This window comes from Cinclus cinclus, chromosome 1 (genome assembly GCF_963662255.1).
Source record: "Cinclus cinclus chromosome 1, bCinCin1.1, whole genome shotgun sequence".
In the NCBI taxonomy this organism is placed as follows: Eukaryota; Metazoa; Chordata; class Aves; order Passeriformes; family Cinclidae; genus Cinclus; species Cinclus cinclus.
Genome location: NC_085046.1, coordinates 91,574,959 through 91,597,721, shown reverse-complemented (window position 1 = coordinate 91,597,721; position 22,763 = coordinate 91,574,959). Strand labels below are relative to the sequence as shown.

At 38.0% G+C, this 22,763-nt stretch overlaps 1 protein-coding gene across 1 annotated transcript in view; it reads left to right on the top strand.

Annotated features, from left to right (window-relative positions):
* AHRR (aryl hydrocarbon receptor repressor) overlaps nucleotides 1-20,134 on the top strand; it is a 63,184-nt gene extending 43,050 nt beyond the window's left edge. The window contains exons 4-10 of the mRNA XM_062500458.1: nucleotides 9,100-9,189; nucleotides 10,485-10,614; nucleotides 12,055-12,188; nucleotides 13,497-13,696; nucleotides 15,362-15,480; nucleotides 16,431-16,572; nucleotides 19,015-20,134. Of these exons, the coding sequence (XP_062356442.1) occupies nucleotides 9,100-9,189; nucleotides 10,485-10,614; nucleotides 12,055-12,188; nucleotides 13,497-13,696; nucleotides 15,362-15,480; nucleotides 16,431-16,572; nucleotides 19,015-20,134 (1,935 nt within the window). The remainder of the gene's footprint in view (nucleotides 1-9,099; nucleotides 9,190-10,484; nucleotides 10,615-12,054; nucleotides 12,189-13,496; nucleotides 13,697-15,361; nucleotides 15,481-16,430; nucleotides 16,573-19,014) is intronic.
* Nucleotides 20,135-22,763: the final 2,629 nt, after the last annotated feature.

Genomic DNA, 22,763 nt, shown 5'->3' with positions numbered 1-22,763 from the left:
AGGTATCATCCTCTGGTTGGTGCTGGCATCAGGAAAAAACGTGTCTTCCATTTGTCAGGAGACAGGCAAACCTGCTGTCATATGAGGAGGGCTAGCTGAGAAATTGTAGTTGTACCAGTGAACAGAGCAGCTGTCCATCCATAGTGTTAAGGTGAAGAGTCAATAAGCTTTGGGCACAGTTGCAGCTCTGAATTTCAGGCTGCTGTTGCTGTCTCCAGACTGTTCATCACAGCCAGCTCCACCCGAGCTCACTTTTCACAGCCGCTTCCTCTGTTTCTGCTCAGGCTATTTCGGTGCCTCTTGGAGACAGTCCAGTGGCCACATAACTTCCTCCTCAACAAAACATATTCTCCCATTTCAGCTCTGTTAGGTTTTTTTTCCTCTTGCTGACTTCAGAGCTAATCCTTGACAACTATTTCCACCAGTCAATAGGTTTGGTATCTGTATCTGAGCCCTGCATCATACAGATGCACCAGGACTTAGTCTACTACTAGAGCTGACTTCCTGCATTCAGGCAATCATAACACAATGTTAATTTCATACCAATTTCTGCATTTGCTTTTGAGGAAACGTTTTGAAGATGGCATAGCTATGTATTGCAAAAAAAAACCCCAAACCAACCCAAAACATAGAAGAAATAGAAATGCACTTTAAATAATTGCAATTCTACATTGTTTAACTTGTCTACAACTGGTTGAAGTGAAATTATAAATGAGGAGCCTAAACTGTATTCACAGATGACACTTGCTTTCAGTGTATTCCTCATTCTCAATTCAGAAAAGCTCACAAGCTGCAGCCTTGCTATCTTCTCAATAAGATGAAGTGATGAGCAAGAAAGCAGGTCCAGGCTAGACTGTGTCCAGTCTTTAGAACTTTCACAAATTTGCACTCATTTTGTTTTGGAGGTTTTGAAAAAAAAAAAACCTCTACATATTTTACTAGAAATATTGAATACATTCCACTTCCACTTTTTGTCTGTCTTGGTTAATAAAACTTAAATGCTCAAACCAAAGCAGGGGCTTGCAGAAGAGGCTTGGGGAAGGATTCATTTAGCCTATAATGCAACTTCAGATCTGCAGACATTGCTGCTGGTTAGAGGACTTGTCTCTAACTTTCAATCCTTATCCCTCTCCAGATGATCCACTGTCATCCACTTGATACTTTGATTAGAGAGAGCATTGCCTGCCTCTGTGGATAAGCACAATGACTTTATAGCAGGATTCACCCCTGCTGTCAGAATGGGATAGGATGTGTTTGATACAGGATACTTACAGAATACAAAACGTGCAAAAGATGATTACCTGCAAAGTAAAACTGTTCCCAGAGTCAATTTCAGGAATGCCATTCTCCCTGAAAATTCTGCTGACCTGAAATAGTGTTTTAAAAGGCTGGTTTAGCATATATTATCTAACAGAATGTGAAATACAGATTGTTTTGCTCTTCTCCCCACCCCCTGAAATAATTTCATGTTAGAAAATGGATATATAGTGCTAAATACACAGAAAAAGAGTGCTCTGAGATTAGGACATAACATTATGTTTTCAGTATATAGTCTGCAACATTGTCTCTTTTAGGTTTTGATTCCTTACAGAAAGAGATGTCTGCCATTCATCCCCATTAACAGTTTGCAAGTACAAATAAAAGTCAGCTGTGGATGGAATATTATGACGGCTTCCTCTCTTCAGGACTTGATGCACTTACATGTAAATAACACTGAAAAAAAAAATCCAGACATTTGGTACTTACATATGTCTAATTGTCCAACATGTTGGATAAATATTATTTGAGACTCTTTTCAGTAACTTATTTCTGTGAAAGATAATGCCTAATCTTACTACATTTGTTATTTCAAAGTCTACCTAACTAAATTTGTTATTACAAGTGCAGAGTAGTGAGCAATTAATGCTTCATTTTGAGTCTTCTCAAATGGAATTAATCAGGCTTGCATTTTCTATATTGAAATTGTTGAAGAGAAGACTGAAAAGCTCAGAACAGCTGCAGAATTCAGAAAGGATGAAGAGCTGAACTTGCACTGAAGATATGATATTGCCCCAGCTTTGCTTCCATCTGTGAATACAACATCTGCTTTTGAGGAAGTGAAATGAGAAACTGCATGAATCAATATAAAGACGGTTTCTATTTCCAAGTGTAGTCCCAGGCATAGTATTTGTGACAAGAGCATTGACATCACTAGTAGAGCACAATTTTAAATTAGACATCATGATTAATGAGGAGGCTAAAGAAATAGATATAATGATTATGTTGTAATTTAATAACTTTCATGAATTCATAAATAAAATGTGCTTTGCCCAAACAATTTTAGAATTAATAATTCAAATATTCTTCTTTATATGATTTTAAGTAGTCTTCAGTGCTTGTATACCACCTTTTAACCTCAGGTAGCATTCATATTCTTGCTTTCCATATGAAATCCTAAATGGTAATGCTAAGGAAAGAAGAATGAAAGTTTTACAGCTAGACCTGAAAAAAATCCACCAAACATTGTCATCAATAGAAGACATTTTTCGTGATATTATTTTATTCTGAACAAGCATGCCATATAACAAATTTGTATTGAGGTATTCAATCTGACCCATGAATTCACTTTTGCATCAACAAAATCTTCCCTAAGCTACAAAACTTATCTTTAAGCTATTAGTCATCAGTACTGCTCCTCCCTGGAAGCATGGTCTGTAGTCTCTTTTCCAGTGCTTAGTACTGGTGGAAAAAAAGGGATTTAATGGGGATGCATCTCTTTCTAGTATGTACTGCATCAACTTTCTACACAAACAAAGTCAACTGATGCTTCAGCCCTTGTTTCTCAGCCCCATCTTGGGCAGAGTAGTTGGTTTTGAGGCTCCAGGTTCATTGGGGACCAGCAACTCGTGTGTAGGTTAACAAAGAGAGGCCCTGTCCCAAGGACTTGACACAGACTAAGCAAGCTTTGTTACAAAAGCTTAGTTTGGAAGGAATGTATAATGGAAGAAAAATTGCATTTACAGTTTTGCATCGTGCATTCAAAACAACTTCAAAGGCTAGGTTGTTCTTGCTTGCGTCCAATACTTATTACATATCAAGCATATAAAAAACATCACCATGGTTTAAAATGTGTTTACATGTGTGCACACATTGCAATCTCACCCTCCAGGGAACTACTATGTTTTCTTGAAAGTTTATAGCTCACAATTACCGGAGCCCAATGACTTACATTTTCCTAACAGATTTCCAGGAGGCCGGTTTTGACTGCTGCCTCTTTGACGAGCCACAGTGTTCCAGCTCCCTTGTTAGACTGAGGACACGTATATAAACAAGCATCTCCAAGGTTTCCCTAATTCCTTCGTGGAAGTGATGGGATATTGAAAAATAGAATAATGAGAAGCTGAATGATTCACAATCATTTGTGCCTTTCAGATGGCCCAGCTGTTCCCTCTGACGGAAAATGGGAGGGCCAGGGCTCAAATCTGTCTGGCATTGTGAATGATCATTGAAAGTGTTGATCTTGGTAGTGCAGCACTAGATGCTGAATTTCCATACTGAAAAAAGCCTGAAATGGTATCCAGGGTAAAGGACACATAAGGAACATAAACTTTGTTTTATGTGGGGTGACAGGAGGAGTGAAAGGGGCATAGTAGTCATATATACATATTTCTTTGTATTTGAAAACAAACATTTCTGCTGTCTATGAAAACCAGTTTATTAGCTAGTGCACTTTCTCTCCAAAAGGCTTCCCATATAACTCCATGTCTGTAGGCTTCAGCTAGTACTTCCTTCCCTGGCTCAAATGATGGAAATTTGTCTTCTGTTTTGTTTCTTTTGCCTGAAATTTAATCTGTACACGCAAACCCTTGATCAAAACTGAATGCTAAAACCATTCTGCCACTCTCCTTTGCACGAAATAGTGCTTATTCACAGAAATATTCCTTTTGAAGTTGCTTTGTAGATACCAAAGAAATACATAAGAGTCGAGAGAGCTAAGAGATACTATACTTGTTGAGTAAAGGCCATGTTCTGATGTCACCAGATATGGTATTTCTGAATAGTCCTTTATGCTGTTTTTTATTTCAGGGTCCTGCAACAGTTTGGGTTTTTTAATTATTTTTTTCTTTTGTAGCTTATGAAGAGAACCTCAGGGACTCAGAGGGGTTTTTGACAAGGGTAACTACGAGTCCTAAAGTGGAAAGAAATACTGATTCACTAAACAATGCAGTTTAAGACAGAGGACACGATTAACTGTCTGCATTTTCCTCCTTATATTCACGAGACCGTATAATTTCCAAAGTTTTTAAATAGCTACTTATTTAGATCACCCCCCAAAAAATGGCCCCATCCCACATAGGATGCAAAAACCACATGATCCACTATTAAATGAAGCTGTTCCAGATAAACTGCGAGCCAACTGACCCTGGAAATTTAGTACCCAAGTTGCGTGACTCAAAAATCTGTTCAAAGTAAGGCATGGCTGCAGGCCTTGACTGTTGTACTTTAGTAGCCATAGTAACATGGTCTCTGGAGACTTAATGCTAGTGAATTTTCCTTTATTTCAAGGAAGAGTAATAAGAGAAATGTGCATTGGAACTTGTTCTCTCTCTCTTCTTTTTTTTCCTCCTCCTTGTTTTTACTATGCCATGACCTTGACCAAAATATCTTTGAAGTATTTTCTGGCTGATTTTCTGCTATGAGACCAGGGGTAAAAAAAATCAGGATATATAAAGGATCTTGCCAAAGGAAGTCCTATCTTCCTCAAAATATTTGCCTTCATTCCCAAAGAGAATCTCTTGACTAATAAAATTTCAAAAACTTCTTAATGGAAGGAACTGATAACTTTCATCTCACAGCTACTGCAGGCACCAGAATAATATCATACTTTCTTTGAACTGACAGATTAATTGTTTTTATGTTTTTCAGTAGCAGGTGCAGCTTTTCGTGAGTACATAATTGGATGTACATGTTTTCTCAAAAGAACACAGGCCCCTATCTGGTGCCAAGCTCTTTTATTTTTTTTTTCATTTGGGAAAAAAGTCCCACATGATTTCATTTTTTAAGTACAATGTAGAAAACTCATGTAAGTGTTTTTAAAAAGCCAAATACAAACAAACAAATGTTCACAATACATACTTAAGTCTGTCTCACATGTTTCAGCTATTATCCTGGATTAGAAATTCCATCTGTCATTGAATCCATATGGTTTACCAAATGTCAGTTTAAAACCATGTATTTTTTGCAGATTTGAAGTTAGTTGTTTTTTATTGTAAAAGTTTTAAGGTCCATACTAATACTTCCGTGTGTTTGTTTCTATGTGTGCATGTGACCCTCTGTGCATGTGTAAGAATATGCAATATTGCAAAAGAATTTTAGAATGCAAGTGAACTTTACCAATTGAAACACACTTCTTGTATGCAAAACAAATACCACCAACATTGAGTTGTGGAGTTTGGTTGATTCCCTCTCCCTAAATACCACAGCCCCATTTAGGCTTTTCATTATTTCTTCTGAGAGGATTAAACTGAAATGAGGAGAGCTGCCATTACTCCTCTGTGCCGTCCCCTCAATGTTCAGGGCAAATATGTGCTTTCTTTAGGGAGTGTGAACTGCACAGGTATGAGGCTGGTCCAAGTCCTCTTTCCTGTTTCATCTCCCTAGGTTATGCATTACCCAGGCACAAGGCTGCTGACACAACACACCTGTGCAGCCTCCTGTGCACTGAGAATGAGAGAAAGCTGTTGCTGGGAATTCTATTTCAATGACTCAGAATATTTAAAAATCATCAGTGGAGCCATATACTTTGTTGTGCTGTTTAATATGAGACATGGCAACTTCAAACAAAAACGCTGGGAATAGTTTTCACTCATTCTCGTGGACTGAAGCTGTCTCTCCTACTCAGTCTAACAAGTCAGTAGGCTTCTGGCCAGAAAAATGGAAAAATCTCTATGCAGTGTTACTGTAAAGGATTTCAGTATGGAATTGTATTTGGTACCTGAGAGATTTATCTGAGAGGTTGGAAAAGGTATTTGATTTTCAACCACAGATTTGCAACCACTGTTACCCTCTTGGGGTGGGTAATGTGAGGGAAACACCCTCCTCCTTATCCTCACCTGTGGTAAGTAGATAAGAAAAGTATAAATTCCAGCCCAGCCTTGACTCTATTGAGAGCCTTCTGTTTTACAGATGTTTGTTTTTCCACTGAACTACAGTTTAGGGTAATATTGAGAAAGCAGAAGAATTTGCAGGCATGAATGAGACTCACTGGTATAAAGTTTTACTTGATATCCAGCTTGTCTTTTTTTAATGTGTCTGAAGCAGCAGGTTTCCCAGCTAAAATGAATTTAGAGACATGGAATTTGTGTTAATCCTCAACTGAGTCATGTGGCTCCATAAAAGTTGTTTTTGCACCAAAGTGGATTTTGCTTTCCCTGCTTGCAGTGCAAAGCATCTGATGTGTGCAGTTGGGGAGGTGAAAACCAGGGGGTGCTTATTTAAGAGATATCAGGAGAGGACACCAGCATTTTGAGAACAAATTGAAAACAAAACAAGAGGAAGTTTAGAAATCTCTTCATTTACATACATGCTTCAAATCCACACTTGTTTCTAGCATAACCTAAACACATGGCTCCTTGAACTTTTCCTCTACTTCTTCCCTCTTCCTTCCTCCCTCCCTCCCTCCCTCTCTCCCACCTCTTTCTTAATACCTCCTCCAACCTCACAGATGTAGTTGCCAGTACACTGACCTGAACCCTTGGAAATACACATGGTCCCATTTCCCTTTCCAGTTTTCAGAAACTGCTGCACCTAGTCCAGCCTGACTCTAGATCTGTGAAAAAAAAAAAGTGTAAAGAAAAACCTTCCTGCTTTCCACTGTGGGGGGGTCAAGTCTTATATTTTAGGGGTAAACTGATGTCTTATATATGTGTCTAGGGCTAAAGAGTACATAGCAATACACTGAAGACTAATTTTTTGAATAGACAAATTTATCTCTTGATTCATACAAGCAATCCTTGACAAAGGCAGATATTCCTACAGGGGCTGAAAAACTCCAGCTTGCCTGCAGGACAATGGAGGGTACATTTTAAGGATGTTCAGCCTGATAATGTACAGGATTCTTTGATAATATTCAGATCTTGTGGTCATTGTTTAAGCTTTTCCAGGTAGGGCTTGGTGTATGTTTTTGCGTAGCTTAAGAACTTCTTTAAAATTAAGCATGTTTCTTTCATTTTAAAAATGTTCTTAACTTCTACCTGGTCCAGTTTCATGGGCAGGACTTGAGGTCTTCCAGAATATGCACGTAAGAGCCACAGACAAAAAGGAGCTCCCTGAAGTGTCCTACAGTTATCTTTCTGAAAAATTTTAGTCTATTGAAATTAAATGACCTGCTAGATGTTCCAAATGTGATAAAATTCCAAGCATCACATCACTGATGGTTTCATTGTTGTGAAAGAGACAAGATGCCAAAAATGCTTTCTTCTCTCCATTTGATGTTGGAAATGTATATGACAGATACCATCCATGGAGGTTCTTCTCTGTGCAGTGAGAGGCACAGATATGAAGATGCAGAAATTTTGGCGTACCATCTTCTGTTTGGTGAGATGCTAGGATAAATTTGGGCATTATTTAGAGGAGGACATAGCACCAGTTGAGCAAGTCCTTGCGCTTGAAGAGTTGCCAAGGATAACTAGTATTCAACACAAGCACAGCAAGGCAGAGATCGCTCTTATTCTGCAAAGGATCATCACCTATGGAGCTGACCTGGAGCGAAACAAGATTTGCCATTGACTGTTCTTAGCACTGACTTATGGTTAGTGTTGACCTGGTTGAATCACTTGCTGCTGCAGCCATTGAAGGCTCTCCACTACTCTTCAAGTCATTGTTTCATGGGCTCTTCAAGGCGCAGAGCCTCTGGCCAAGTGTGGTCCCACGGGGCCACGTTTCCAAAGGTGCTCCACATTTATGATGGGAGCCAAACCTTCTGAGGAGGTCAGTCTATTGTGCACTGAACTCTTGAAACTCTGCCCACCATTGTCACAGTGGGAACCGCTTTCAAGCAGTCTTGGAAATCTGGTCCTTATTTAGGAACCAAAAAGAGAACCAAGCTCACAAAAATATGTCAGTGTATCTAGTTACTGAGCAATTGAAAATCTGTCCTCACTATGTTTTAGGATTAACTCAGGATTAATAGGCACATCAGTAAATTGAGAGTAAGGTGAAGCAAGGATTACAACAATATAACAGTATTTCAGCAACAGCTATTTGAGCTGCAGTCTCAAAGACCTCAAAACCACCACATGAAAGGGTCTAGACTGCCTTGGAATGCAAGCCTGCTGGAGTAGAGAGATATGTTACCAAACGTTTATCAAGGGGAGAGAGGCAAAATTAGTCAGTCCTCATGCAGCATGATCTTAACATTTGCATCATGTATTTAATTTTTGGATTTGTATTTGATTTAATCCTCAATTTTGGATTTCTCTTGCTGCTTTCCTTGCATCACCAAGTGTGTAAGAATTAATATAGCTCTTTTCTAGATTAAACATTGTTTTATACCAGTGAGGTATTTATTGCCTACTTTTTATTTTCATTGCATTTATGCAATTATGCTATGTTTGTATTTTTATAGAAGCTTAAGAAAAAAGTCATACAAAAATACAGATCCAGTTTTAAAGTCATAGTTACAACAGCACATATATGTAATTTTGCCTTTGGATATTATTATATTTTATGTATTAATGCATATACATTCTAAGCAATTATTATGGAATGTGCAGTTTAAAATTAAAAGGAAAAACAAAGTAGTTGGCACTTGCTGTTAAACTTTTAATTCTATGAATTAATGAGCAAATATAATTATGCAGACAATTAAGCAGACAATAAACTAGTACTGTAATATGGTCATTATACTGTATTTAACTAACTTAACCTTTTTAGAAGAGAAAGAAAGCATAGTCTATCCAGGTTGTTACTCATTTTTCATGGTAGGAAGGAATTTAGCGTCTAGCTTTTTGCAGAGTGAGTTTTTTCATTCCTAGGATATTCTTAAAATTATTCCATTCATACTACTTTTATTCTTTATCTTCTGATTATCTTTTAAAGTATTTTATTTTCCTTTTTCAGTCACTGAATGGTTTTGCCTTGGTGGTGAGTGCAGATGGAATGATATTCTATGCGTCATCGACGATTGTGGACTATTTAGGGTTTCATCAGGTAAATATATTGAGAAATACTTAGAATACCCAGTTACTGACATTTCTTGTCAGTATACATATTGTCAATATCATAACTTCTGCTATTATTTTTAAATGCAGCACTGTATTTTGCTGCCTTATCCACCTTATCCTTCTACTGCTGGTTAGACATATACTTACTGAAATAAGGTTATTTAACTATCTCGGACTAATTTTTTGGCAAATCTGACAGGTGATGATTTATAGGTGATGATTTATATCTTATAATTTCCTTTTATAATGCTTTAGTTATCTGAACAATGATCCATTATAAAACCAACATTTAGCTAGAAGTTTCTTTTCAATTTCAGTATCAGGTGCTGCTTTTCTGGGTTGATTATCTGTGTGTAATAAATATATTCTAAAGTCACAGAGTAATAGAGTTGTTTCCATACAGTTGGGAAGGACCTCTTGAGGTCCTCTAGTCCAACCTCCTGCTCAAAGCACATTGAGCTAGAACAGGTTGATGCAGGACTGATCAAGCTTTGAGTTTCATGGCCCCTCTGGAAGATGTGTTCCAGTGTTTAGCCACCATGACTGTCATTTTTTCCCGCTTATTATTAAATCCCAGCTTACCATGTTGCCATTTGTGCCTGCTGCTTCTTACCCTCTCACTTTGCTCTTCTGAGAAGAGTCAGGTTTTGTCTTCTCTTCCCCTGCTTACTTGCTTGATGTAGACAGCAGTACGTTCTTCTGTGGTTTTCCCATCTGAAGGCTGAACAAACCCTGTTCTTCTCTCCTGCATGTGCTCCCACTCTTTTAAGTGTCTTGACAGCACTCTCCTGGGCTAATTTTGATATGATAATATCTTTCTTTTCATGGGGTACCCAAAATTAAGAGAGAAATTTGCCTTTGCTGAACTTCCTGAGGTTCCTTTTTATGGCCCACCACGGAGCTGCCTTGCCCTCCCCAGCTGGTATCCTCTGCAAACCTGCTGAGCATGCATTCTATCCCATGATTCCTCTGTCAATAAATTAAAGAGGGTTTGTCCCAGCATAAATCCCTGGGGGATGCCGCTAGTCATCACTTGCTAGTTGGATGTTTATTACTCACTTTTACATATGTACAAAAGAGCTAAGAATAGAAAAAATCATCTTAGGACGTGAAGGGAAAAAGCAGATGTTGAGAAGTAGGGGCCTCTGGAACAACTTTTCTCAATCAAACTGTTCTGAAGGTGTCCTATACCTGCCATTATTTTAAGCAAAGTATCAATCTAAAGTAAGTGGCTATCCTGTTACAGTTACTAATTAACATTCCTTGTTGTAATTGTTTCAGACTGATGTAATGCACCAAAACATATATGATTACATTCATGTGGATGACCGCCAGGATTTTTGTAGACAACTGCATTGGGCCATGAATCCTCCCCAGATGTTGTCTGGACAGCAACTACAGTCAGAAACAGGTGGGATTGTGTATCTTGATTGGAAACATAGGCACCACTGTACAGAGGTAGAATTGCACTCCACCTACACCCATGTCAGTACCATGTCAAGTCAAATTCTTCACTGGAAAGATGCATACTGGCCATTTATTCATCTTATTGTCTCAGAGATTATGTTTCTTCCTGATCCTGGGCATTTCTAAGGCAGAGTGTGCCACTGGTGCTACAAAGTTGTTTTCTTTACTTTTCTCTAATGTGCCTACATGTATTCTTACATATTCAGAAAGAGCAGCATCAGTTCTTCATACTGCCAAACTTTAGTTCACAACAGATCAGGACATCAGTAGTCTTCTCACTCATGCAAAAGGTTTCTGTACAGAACCACTGTGGCAGCATCACTTTCTACCATTTGTTTTCCCATACAAAATGGTATAGACAGGAGCCTTCTGAAGAATGTGTAGGTTTAGCAGTGCACTTTTTCCTCTGAGGCTGTACTTCCCTAGGATGGGAGTTGGATGCCTGCGCTCAAGGTTTCTCCTACATGAGGTATTAAACTGAAACCACAACTACAGAACTTAGAATCAGGTTGAGATTGTTAACCTTATAAAGAATTATTAATCCCAGCAAAATGTATGCATTTCACCAGAAGGTGAGGTAGTAATTGAGGAAGTAAATTGGGAAGTATGGTCACCAGATGAGTGGGGAGAAACTTGAAAGAAATCCTTTAGCAATCTCTACGAAGTCCTCAGAAACACAGTCATGAAACTTTGGTGGAACTTCTTGCATTCCCTGTAAAACAGTTTCTGTGTTTTACAAGAGTCTTATAAATATATCAGAGGAACTTTGCAAGATTTTGTAGGAAATATGCAGGAAACAAGCAAAATAACGTGCATTAATATTTCAAATAGTAAGATATACAAATATTTGGAATTTTTGTTGTAATGTATATTGTGGAGAATTTCAGGTCTTGAGTTCACAGTTTTGTATAAATACTTGTGTCTTTTGGGAAATATCTCAAGAACTGTGCACTTGTACAAAAAAACCAAGGAGGCGCAACAGTTGAACGTTAGCTAATCATCTTCTATCCATTTTTTTGCTTTTTTTTTTCCCTAGAATTAGCATTTTTCCTTATTTTGTTTTCCTGTCTAATGCATTTTCTGTGATCTCTGATCTCAAAACCAGCAACATCTGTTACCCTGTTTTGCATCATTAAAAATCACAAAAACCTCAGGAAATAAAGTCCAAATTTCTGAAGAAACTCACCCAAATCCCATTTCAGGGCTTTTATTTTTCTTTTGGTAGAGCATGTGCAGATGTATCCATACATGACACCACTGAATAATCACCCATCCATAAAGCAATTTTTAGCAATTTCCGTAACAGTTTCCTCAATTGGCTACAGAACATTTTCATTATTTCTTAGTGTGATCTGATATATGTTGCCTCCACTGTTCTTCCTAGGAGAAGAATATATTCTCAGTAAATTGTTCAAAGCACAAGAGAATGACAGCATGACAACAGATTATTCTTCCTTTTTAACTCGTTGTTTCATCTGTCGAGTTCGCTGCTTGTTGGACAGTACTTCTGGATTCCTTGTAAGTACAACTTCACTTGTAGGCATGACATAATAGATTTTAATTACTTCATATTAAAAATTCTTCAGCATAAATATTGTGCAAATCCATGGAAAGGACGCACTTTTCTTTTGCTGTGCACTAACAAGAAACACCTACAGATAATTATTAAGATGTGTAAAGAGTGATGGGAGAAAAGAAAGTTGTAATATTTGAAACTTAAAGACTTTAAAAATTTTTATGTTTTAAGCTCTTTTTGACAATATCTGTCCTCAATTTGTACTGGGCATAGCACAAGGGTGGCAAGTCTGAATTTCAACAATTAACATTTAATCCCAAAGTATTTGCTTTAAGGAGAAGGAAAAATAATGATCTGTTTCTAACTTTTGTAAAGAATCCTTTAATAATAACCCAGAATTAGAAAGTCTCTTACATGCTCCGTACTTGGAGCATTTAACTTCTAGAAATCACTTCTTTTCCATTTCCTTAGCAAAGACCAATGCTCTTTCTACTTAGGGAAAACTCCAGCACATGCAAGGAGAATGGAATGATCAGCATGAGACTGGGAAATGCAAGTTCTGTCTCAGATGCTCATTTGCTGGAAGGCTGTGGGTCTTAAAAGCCATAATTTCTGCATCCCTGCTTTAATCTCTTAGCTCTGGAAAATGCCTAACTCAAAACGGGCTGATTTTTCAGTGGGCATTTTTGGTAGTTAACTGTTTCACTGAGAGGCAGCAGCTTGCTGTTAACTTGATCCCTGCCTTCTGACTGCACAGACATTTGAGGCAGGGATGGACGGTTCCTTCCAAGCTATGCACTCTGTATCCAGCTACCTTGGGCACCTGTCTGCACAGTCCTTGGGTTGTGCCAGTCTGTATACTCCCCAGAGAAAATGCAGAGTATGAGGAAAGAAAGTAAGAAACCATCTTGCTGGAGAGAACAGAGCATGGAAAAATAATAGTTCCAGCTTCAGTGACACGGAGAGGAAACAACTGTTTGCACCACTGTACATGGCCCATTTTGGCAAATAAAACGTAACGCAGAACTTCTGAGTACACAAGAGAGAGAAAAAAACTCAATCAGCCTCAAAAGTCTCATCTTACTGGTGATAGAACCCCCACCCGCCCTGTCTCTGAAATGGCATGGTTTAAATTATAAAAAGAAAATGAAATTCCTAGTTTTAATCCCTGACTCAAAACCAGGTTTGGTGTTAAATAACAAAGTCCATAGGTTGTATCAGTATTTTAAATGTTTATACTAAACGTTTATACTAAATGCTTAAGTTGCTGTTGGGGCTTTTGTTTGTTTGTTTTGTTTTTTAAATACCAGACAATGCAGTTCCAAGGCAAACTAAAGTTCCTCTTTGGACAAAGGAAGAAGTCCTCATCAGGAACAGTACTGCCACCTCAGCTGTCCTTATTCTGCATAGTGGTACCACTTCTGCTCCCTTCTGTGACAGAGATGAAGATGAAAAGCCTGCTTGTGAGAGCAAAACACAAAGCTGATGATGCAGCAGCAGCGAACACAAAGTATTTACAAATTAATCTTTTGGTGTTTAGTGAAAATTATGGCTATTAAGCATGTAAAAACCACAAATTATGCTAAATATCTCTCAATTTAAAATTCGTTCTTAGAAAAGTGAATAATTTATCTGGATTTAACTATTAAATACAAAATAAATATAATACAATTACTATACTATCACATAATATAATACAAGATGATGCCATATATTGTACATTATTTATCATACATGTTAAGTATTATATTTCAATATATAAAATTTTATATTATAAATGGAACATTAGGATATCTTTCTTAGCTTCAGAAGTTGCCAACACAGTAAGCCAGTCTACTAGCTGTAAATGTGGAAAATAAGAAGTATTTGTACTGCGAGGTTTCTAATTACAGTATCTTCTAACACAATTCGACTTGAGCATTTTGGTAACAAACAAAGGAAAAGGAAAACTTCAGAAAGCTGAATGTGTGTGCGTGTGGGGGGGGGTGTTCACAAAGAAGCTAATGTGTTGTACTTGGTGTGTGCATTTATCTTTCAACAGAAGTTTTATGAACACGTACGTTTACAATTGCACTAAATGGCTTGGGGGTGATCATTTGGTAGCAATCACAAAAGATCTGGACAGATTGTGTTCAGACTCATCTCCTTCCTAACACTTATTTTTGTTACTCTTTTATGACAGATTTTTTTGATGTTTGGGACTAGGATCATATTTTCCCTTATTTGCTTAAATACAACCTTACAACCTTACAGTAATGAGTTCTACTGCTGTGAAGCAAAATGCTTGGCAGTATGACTGACAGTATCATAATTTGGCATTTATTTAGATTATGCTTGTGTATGTGTGGACTGACTATCTGGATGTATAATGTGGTTCTAGCACATACATCCTTTTGAGAAGAACTAAGTTGCTGGAAGTCTGGTATAATGGACTATTCAGGCTTTTGGAATAGAGTTGGAAAGTAATTTCTACTTGCTAGTTTTTCCAGCGGCCCAGGTGAAATTAACTGATGATCAGAACTGAGTTCCTAATAGAGAAGTGCTTTACTACCTGACTGGACAGTGGCCAAAGCCATTTATCTTCAGTGTTTCCTTTGTTTCAGGCCTGAAGCATGGTAGCCAAGGATGGTGGGCAGATTTACAGAGTCTTTTTTCTTTTCCCCCGATGCTCTTAATGCAGGGAAGCATTTGTAATGCAGTACTACAGACATTGCACCCTTTTCAAGCCCTGATTCAAGCATTTTAAACTAAAGACTGGAAGAAATACATTCAAATCATATGATGCCTATTATAATTTGAAGTCATGCTAACTCTTAAATGCATTGCTGGTCACTGTGATGTACGTACCTCAAATGTAACTTGAATAGGAAGAGAAGAATGTACACAGTATTTGTCTCAATTCCAGATGAAATTTATTTTTCCAGATATAGTAAGTCATGAGCAGAATATTGCTAAACATAAGCATTCCTCTTAATTGAATACAGAACTCCAGTCACACACTAGTTTGAGCAACCAAATGATGCAGGAAAAACATAATTATTTAGTGTTAGTTCCTACATGCTTAAACCATACGCCTTTGCTGGTCACCAGCTTGAAGATCATATCTTTAGGAGTCTGTGATTCTACTGTTGTTATTCACTGACATAGAATTTTCCACATTTTCTGCCCTCTACAGCTCCAGTTCAAAAGGCACTTCAGGACTGTGTGAAGCAACAGAATTATATGGAAGAAACAATCACCATGAAGGTGCTGCCTTCACTAATGCATTACAGATAGCTGAAAACCAAATCAAAGGTACTGCTAAGTACTTCTAGATTATATACAGTTTATGGAACAAGAACCTCGTCTTTTATTTTCTCCTGATAGGTTTTTCAGGTTTTGGTCCCAATGCTCTCCTTCTTCTCCCTAACACCTCCTCTTTTAAAAAATACAAAAATATTGTCCACCTCAAAAGGTACTACTGAATCAGTCTGTGATTTCAGAGAGGGCAGAAAATTTATAGAGAAATAAACAATCATGGTAAATAGTAAATAAATGTTAGTAAAAGAATACTCGATGTATGCTTGCCTAAAAGTGGCAGTACTGAATTTCATAAGTTTATGTGAAAATCCTAATAATTAATAACAATATCTATCCCTCTTTTAGGAAAACTGGATGATATGTTACAAATGTTAGTTTTCCCCAAAGAATAGAAAACAGAGGAAAATTAGAATGCATTGTTTTTAAAACTCATGATGTGCCCACAGCTTTGACTCATGCTTTTCCACAGTTTGGCTGCGGAAAAATTATGAGAGTCTAGGCTCTATTTCAGATTTTACAATGGATAAAATTTTGATGGTAAGTCTACCCCACTGGGAAACTTCATCTTCAGTGGACTTGTACTCATCCTTCTGTCATATCTGCTAGAAATATTTAATGTCTTTTAAACCATTCCTCTCTTATAGCTCCATTTTTAATGAAATTTTTTTGTGGGTATAGTACTACTACTACTACCACTACTGAGAAGAAAATATTAGAAGGAATGAGTAATACTGAAAAATCCTTGGTTACAGTTGAAGTGCCTTACCAGGCTTTTCAAATTCTGGTTTCAAGATGTAATTTGCTTCCTTTTGTGACATATTTTGCCTTGTACTTTCCTATGCTGACACTTCTAGGGCAACAAAGAAATCTTTGAACATTTGCAGTTTAGGAACAAAAAAATAATACTGCTTGTATTAAAATCTATTTTCTTTTAAATTATATAGCAAAGACTAATGGAGAAAATGGCATTTCTCTAGTCAAAGTACAAACAAATGAAGATCACTGGGTCTGGGTTCAAGCTAATACTCAACTTCTGTATCGAAGTGGTTGTTCAGAATATGTCCTTGCCCAACAGCAGATGTTAAAGTAAGTATATTTTCCAGTACCAAAAGAAAAAAAAAATTAGGAAAAAGGATGTACTCTTTTTGTATGAAATCTTTCAAAGGGCTGTTGTGACCTAAAAGAAAAGCTGAATGAGAAAAAATTAGTTTACTTGATATGGAAATGGATGATAGGGAAATTTATTTCTGTCTTGGAACATATGAAATGACTGTTACAGTCCTGAACAATATTTATTTTCTGTCTTCAGCCATTTCTTCTTCTGAAGTTGAGAATACATATACACTAAGAGAGGAAGAAAATATTTGATTATTAATATTTCCTTCATGTAAGACAGTTGAGCTCATGTTTTTAGTTGTGATGTGCAACATAATCTAAAGAAGGGAAATAACATTCATTGTATGCTTGTAGACAGATACATCTAGATGCCTGTGGTCCCAGTCACAGAATGTAAATCTCACAGATTTGCATTCAGAGAGGAGTTCTTGGATGAGTTTTACCCTTTCCTCCGAAATGGGCTTTTCATCCTTCTCCCATGGGACTGTCTGTTCCAGTTCCTGTGGGCCTCGTTGAAGTACTGTTGAACTCCTGTTGAAGTACCTCTTCAGGCTGGTCTGACAGAAGAGATAAGAGAGTGGACTCAGTGAGCAGGGACCAGGGGTTTTATGCAGCCACCATCTGGCCAAGTGTTAGTAATGTGGCTGTTATCCCAGATTTTTTCCTTCAGAATGCCTTGCAGGTGGAAGAAATAAATGAAAAAAGTCTTTGCACTTCTAGAATAGATATTCCTTGCAGGTGGTGTATCTCCCCAGATCCACACTGATAGCAGGGGAGCTCCCATCTGAGGATGCTGGCTTTTTACCTTTACTGGGAGGGCACAAACATCATCTTGCTGTGTCAGGGAATGAATTTCTGTTAAGAAGCAGATTAAAAGGGGCTGTTTATTTTATTAGTTTCTCTACTTCCAAATTGTTTTTGTGTGATTAAGCATGTTTATTTAGTTGCATTTTTGCTTTCAGAGTGATTAAAATCCTTCCTTTGTGCTTGATAGTTCCCACAGACTGAAGCATTACAAGAGTGATTGGTGATTATATTCAGTACTGTTTTACTCTGTAATAGACTTTGTATTTGCTACAACATTTTTTTTTCTGTTGTTAGAATGTATGCTTCTCTTCCAGGAAACATAGATTCTTTTTGAGAATTTTCACTGGATACTATTTCACTGTAAAATTCTTCATTTGGGGGTATAACTTTTTTGGCAATTACATTTTGCTCAGTCCTGTGCTTCCCAATTTAACCATTTTCTGAGAAGCATGTTCTGCAGCAAACTTCTATCAGACCATTTGCATCTCGATACTGTCAGTAATAAAAATAAGAAAATTTGGGAGAGTACTGAAAATATTTAATGCCTCATTAAAAAAACGAAAAAGAGAAAATCTTCTTCCTTCACGGTGTACATTATTACAGTGGGATGTTCTCTCTTTGTAACAACATGGACTCCCTCTACTGGAAGATCTTTTTCTTGCACATTGATTCGATACCCAAAGAAAAAGTTCTATTGTGAACTAAGAAAAAGCCTTCTAAACCTCTTAGTAGCTCTTCAGTTTTTCATCCACAGAGATGTCTGTCTTTTGAGATATCTGCATCTTGTTTGGAGAGGTATGAGGTGGTTTCATAGTACTTGCCCCGCAGAGTTGGGAATCAGCACATTAGCGAATTCAAGACCTAAATCTCAGGATTTGGAGCCAGGTTCTGAAAACAGCTGCTTTGGGCATGGAAGTGCTCAGACAGCACTCTCTGCCAGTGTTCTTCTTCAATGCTGAGTACTTCAGCTGGAGGTCATGGAAAATTAATTAGTGGCCATCTTAGAAAACAAAAGGCTACATAAAATAAGTTAGACATATGAAACTAACCTATATCCAATATGAACATCTGTGACTATTTGATCATTTAATTTGGGCATTTTATTTCCTCTCAGCTGTGTTCTTGCAATGAACCCCCACGATTCTCCCTCAAATCACTCTGATCAGAAAGCTCTTATGTGTCCAAATAACTCCTTGTTAACAAAATATATATCTCATTTAAGATACTACTTGTATTTTATCTCTAGAATTTTCTACACACAAATATTATTTAGATATATTTTAAGGGAAGAACAAAAGTGTAAGGGGATTACTGTATTGTACTGCCGTACTTTATTGAACTGTGTGCCTGAAATAGAAGACCAATGCATGAATTCAAATGAAACAATGCCTCAGAAAATTAGCTGCGCACACACATTGACACCCAGATGCAGGGACACTCTTTTGTTCTCTCAAGCAAATGCAAAGAGAGTGCACAAGAGTGTAAGAGTTTTGTATTGAGGACAGTGTATGGCTTGTAATGCATGTTGAGCCACTCTGTATCCCAGAAAACAACCATTTAGAAACCTCTGATTGACTAACCTCTTCCTTCTACTGTTATTGAAAGGGAAGAAGATGAACAACTGAAGATACTAAGTGGTTTTGCCAGTTTGAAAGGAAACCTGGAGGGGCTTTCCTATAACAGTGCCATTGAAACTCTGGGCCAGTGGAAGCATCTTAACTGGGCAGCAGTGAAGAATGAACAAGATAATGTAAAAGTGAAGTTTGAGCCTCATACTAATGGTGAGTGTTTTACACAAGAGGAACCCCTCAGTTCTAACACATCAGTTTTGGGCATTCAAAACAACTGCAGCACAAACAGTAGCTGGACTTTAAGAAACACGAGTTCTTGTTCTACGAGCCAGAGAATGAACATGTGTCCAAACAGGAGAGCTGCATCATTCTACAATAGAGACCAAAATTTCTTAAATTTGGCATCAACTTGTCCTTCCCACTGGGGAAGCACAGACAATGGCCAGTCTTACTCGGGGCTCCCACAGCGCTGTGCAGAGAGCTATGCAACAGACCATCTGAAGCTGCAGAGACCATTAATATCCTCAGAGTCTCTCTATGACACAGCCATTCCCTTGGAGATGCCTATCAAAACGGAATACGACTCTGATTCTGAAAACATTGCCGATAACTACCTGCTTTCGCAGAGCCGAGCCTGGCTGGATGAGAGTGGCTCGGTGAGGAAGCAGGCATCCAGCTATCCCAACAGAATGCACCTCAAGACAGAACCGGACCTCTGCGAGCCAGCCTTGCCTTGCCAGAAGCCAAGGCACTGCCTTTACACGCCCCACAATTGGCAATGCATCATAACCAATCATCCCAACAACCTGAACTTGAACAGAGCTTCCAAGGGTTCACGGAACAAGGAGGTGGCCCCATTTTGCCCTCAGAACTCCTCCATGTGTTTGGAAAGCATGCCCGACCTGCCACATACAGCTTGCTACAGCCACTTCTACAGCTCAAATTCAGGGGAGGAGAAAGAGCAGATTAATGAAGTGTTCAAAATGCCATGTGAATTTAAAAACCCCTGCTTGCTTCAAGCAATTAAGCGTGAGCCCCTGGATTCTCCACCACTGTCCAACAGTGGACAGAACAGAATACACGCAAGCTTCCCTGAAAATACATTAGCAGGTCCTGTGCCTCATAAAACCACTGAATGTACATTTTTGCAATAGATTTTATAACATTTTAAATATTTATAATGTTAAAAGCAAGAAGTTGTAGATTCTCTTCCAGTTGAGTTAAATGACTTACTAAAAATCAAAAGCCAGTGGAAAGATTTTGAGTGTGTGTGTGTGTGTGTGTGTGTGTGTGTGTGTGCGTGCACCCGTGCGTGAAAAGAAACAGGCACAGGTACACACATCCTATCCCCTGCTACTGCCCTTTTCTTAGTGATCTTTGGAAAGAGGAAAGAAAGATAAAACCTCAGGCACAGAAAAATAATCATTATTTGCTGCACAGGTATACCTGATCATTTTTTTAAAATCACTTTTCCTCTGTTGTCTACAGTTCATTAGCAAGGTCTAGCAATTTCTGTTTGCTTTGTTCTGTTTGTTTTTCTCAAGCTGATGTGATGCCTCTGTGCAAATCAAAAATGTTTATGGTCTTCAGTGTGGCAGTTTGCCATAGGAGTCTTTGCTTTATAATTATTTTTCTACTCTTATAAGAAGGATCAGCTATTCCTTCATCCCAGCATTAAATTAATGGCAATACGAAAGGGCTTCCCAACACAACTCTTTAGTTTAAAAGGACCGCATTAGTAAAAACGACTTGCATAAATGCATTATAAATTATTTCAGTTCAAACTGAAGTTACTCCTAAGTTTCTTGATAATATTATCATTTTAGAATCCATATTTTTCCATTTCATTGCTATCAGCCTTTCATGTTGCTGCTGGAAGACTGAAGAATGGGATGTAATCTGCTTCTAAAATGAGTTACATAACTCTGTCAAGTGTATGTAAGAACAAAATATTTTCTGATTATTTTCCTTGTTGTTACTTGTAACATCAACAAAGGAAATGCACTTTTTCACTCGATAGTATTTCTTTGATGATAGCAGCTTGTTAGATATCCTCACTTTACATCAAAACCAAATCCCACACTAAGATTATTTTAAAAAACATCCTAGTTTCAATCCCAAAAGAAACCCTTAATCTCACTGAGAGGTAGATGTACACTTTTCAAAAGCACTTCAGTGCACTTTAGTGCTTTTGAAAACAGAGTGTATACTTTCCTTTGAACCTAGACAGTAATGTGTTTCCACAAAAAAAGAAAAAAAAGTTATATTTTGGGTTTTCTTACTGTTGTAGTTTGAATCCTGCACTAACTTTTGTTTTAAAATTGCACTATTTCCATTTTATCAACTTCACCTATATAGCAACCACATCATTTTTAAAAAAAGCTTAGATGTATGTATGTGCTTTTTGAAAGAAGCCCTGTAATGAATGTTTTCTTTTTCAAAATGTTATAAATAATTATAATGTTTTCCTTTATCTATTAGTCATGAAAGGCATGGCTTTACATGCCATGTAAATCTGCCATGCCAGATGAGTGGCATAAAATTCTCCCAAATGCTTTAAATATGTGAGATGAGTTTTCAGGTAGTGCAATGGTTCTGCACCTGGGAGGCTGCTCTTCTCCAAGAAGACTGACCATCTTTTCTGATAGAATTTACTGCCTGTACATTAGAGTTGGCAGGTGTAAAGGTATACATTCTCTGCATGTTAATACTTATGAACTGTGGTATGAAATGCTGCACACTGGACAGTAAAGAGGGGCAAAAACATCCTACTGTACCTCAGGTTAAATCTGTCATAGCCCAGTTGACTATATCCAAGCCATGAGGTTTCCCTTTTTGTGCCCAAGATACATCAGTTCCCTGTTGGCCCTGTGCTGCCTCTTGTTTGAGACAATCTTGGTATCCTTGCTTGAATACTCCTGCCAGTGGTTGCAATGTAGCATCAGACCCTGTTCTGAAGTGAGACAGCAGTGGTGGAATTCACACTGCTCTCCAGCACACCACTGTCCACATCCCAAAAATTCAAGCCAATCTGCAAAAATACCTGTGGGCAAGCAAACGTGTTCCTCATGTAGAGTGGGGCTGCCATAAATCAGTGTTGCTGCACAACCTCTGCCTCACTGATTCACTACCTACATAATTACAAACAGAAATTCTTTAGACTCTCACGGAGTCGCTGTCATAGTCCTTTGCTTAGCATGCAGCAGTGTCGCTGCTTATGTGCTGGTGCCAGACACTTTACTGTGTGCCTCAGAGCTGCTTGTAGGGTTGTGCTATAAACCCTGTAATATTCTCCAGTCCACCTCCTTGTGCAGCTGCCTGGCAGAAACGAGATGATGGGGTGACAGGTTAGTGTAGGAGTAGATAGCTGGAGGCAAGTGGAGGACACACCTGCATGATCTCTGAAAAGCTGCTTGTTTAATTCCACGATTGGAATCACTGTCACACCCCCCTGAATAAGAGTACCTAGGCTCAGTTTCACACTGCCTTGCACTTTGTCACATCATTTGCATTGATGAAGTGTGACTGTAAAACACTTCATCTGGAGATACTGCATTTTGCACAATGGGAGTGGTTACACCAGGTGCAACTCTATGGAGGAGTATGCCACCAGAATCCTTGTCTGTGTTTAAAAATATTACCTGTTTTGACTACAGTGGGAGAACTATACCAGACAGGTTTCTCTCTCCAGTGCAGAAGCAATTTATACTAACAACAGAAATTCTCTAATTGCAAAATTCATTCTTTTTTGTTGACATAAGTCTATCTGCTCTCAGGCTTTCC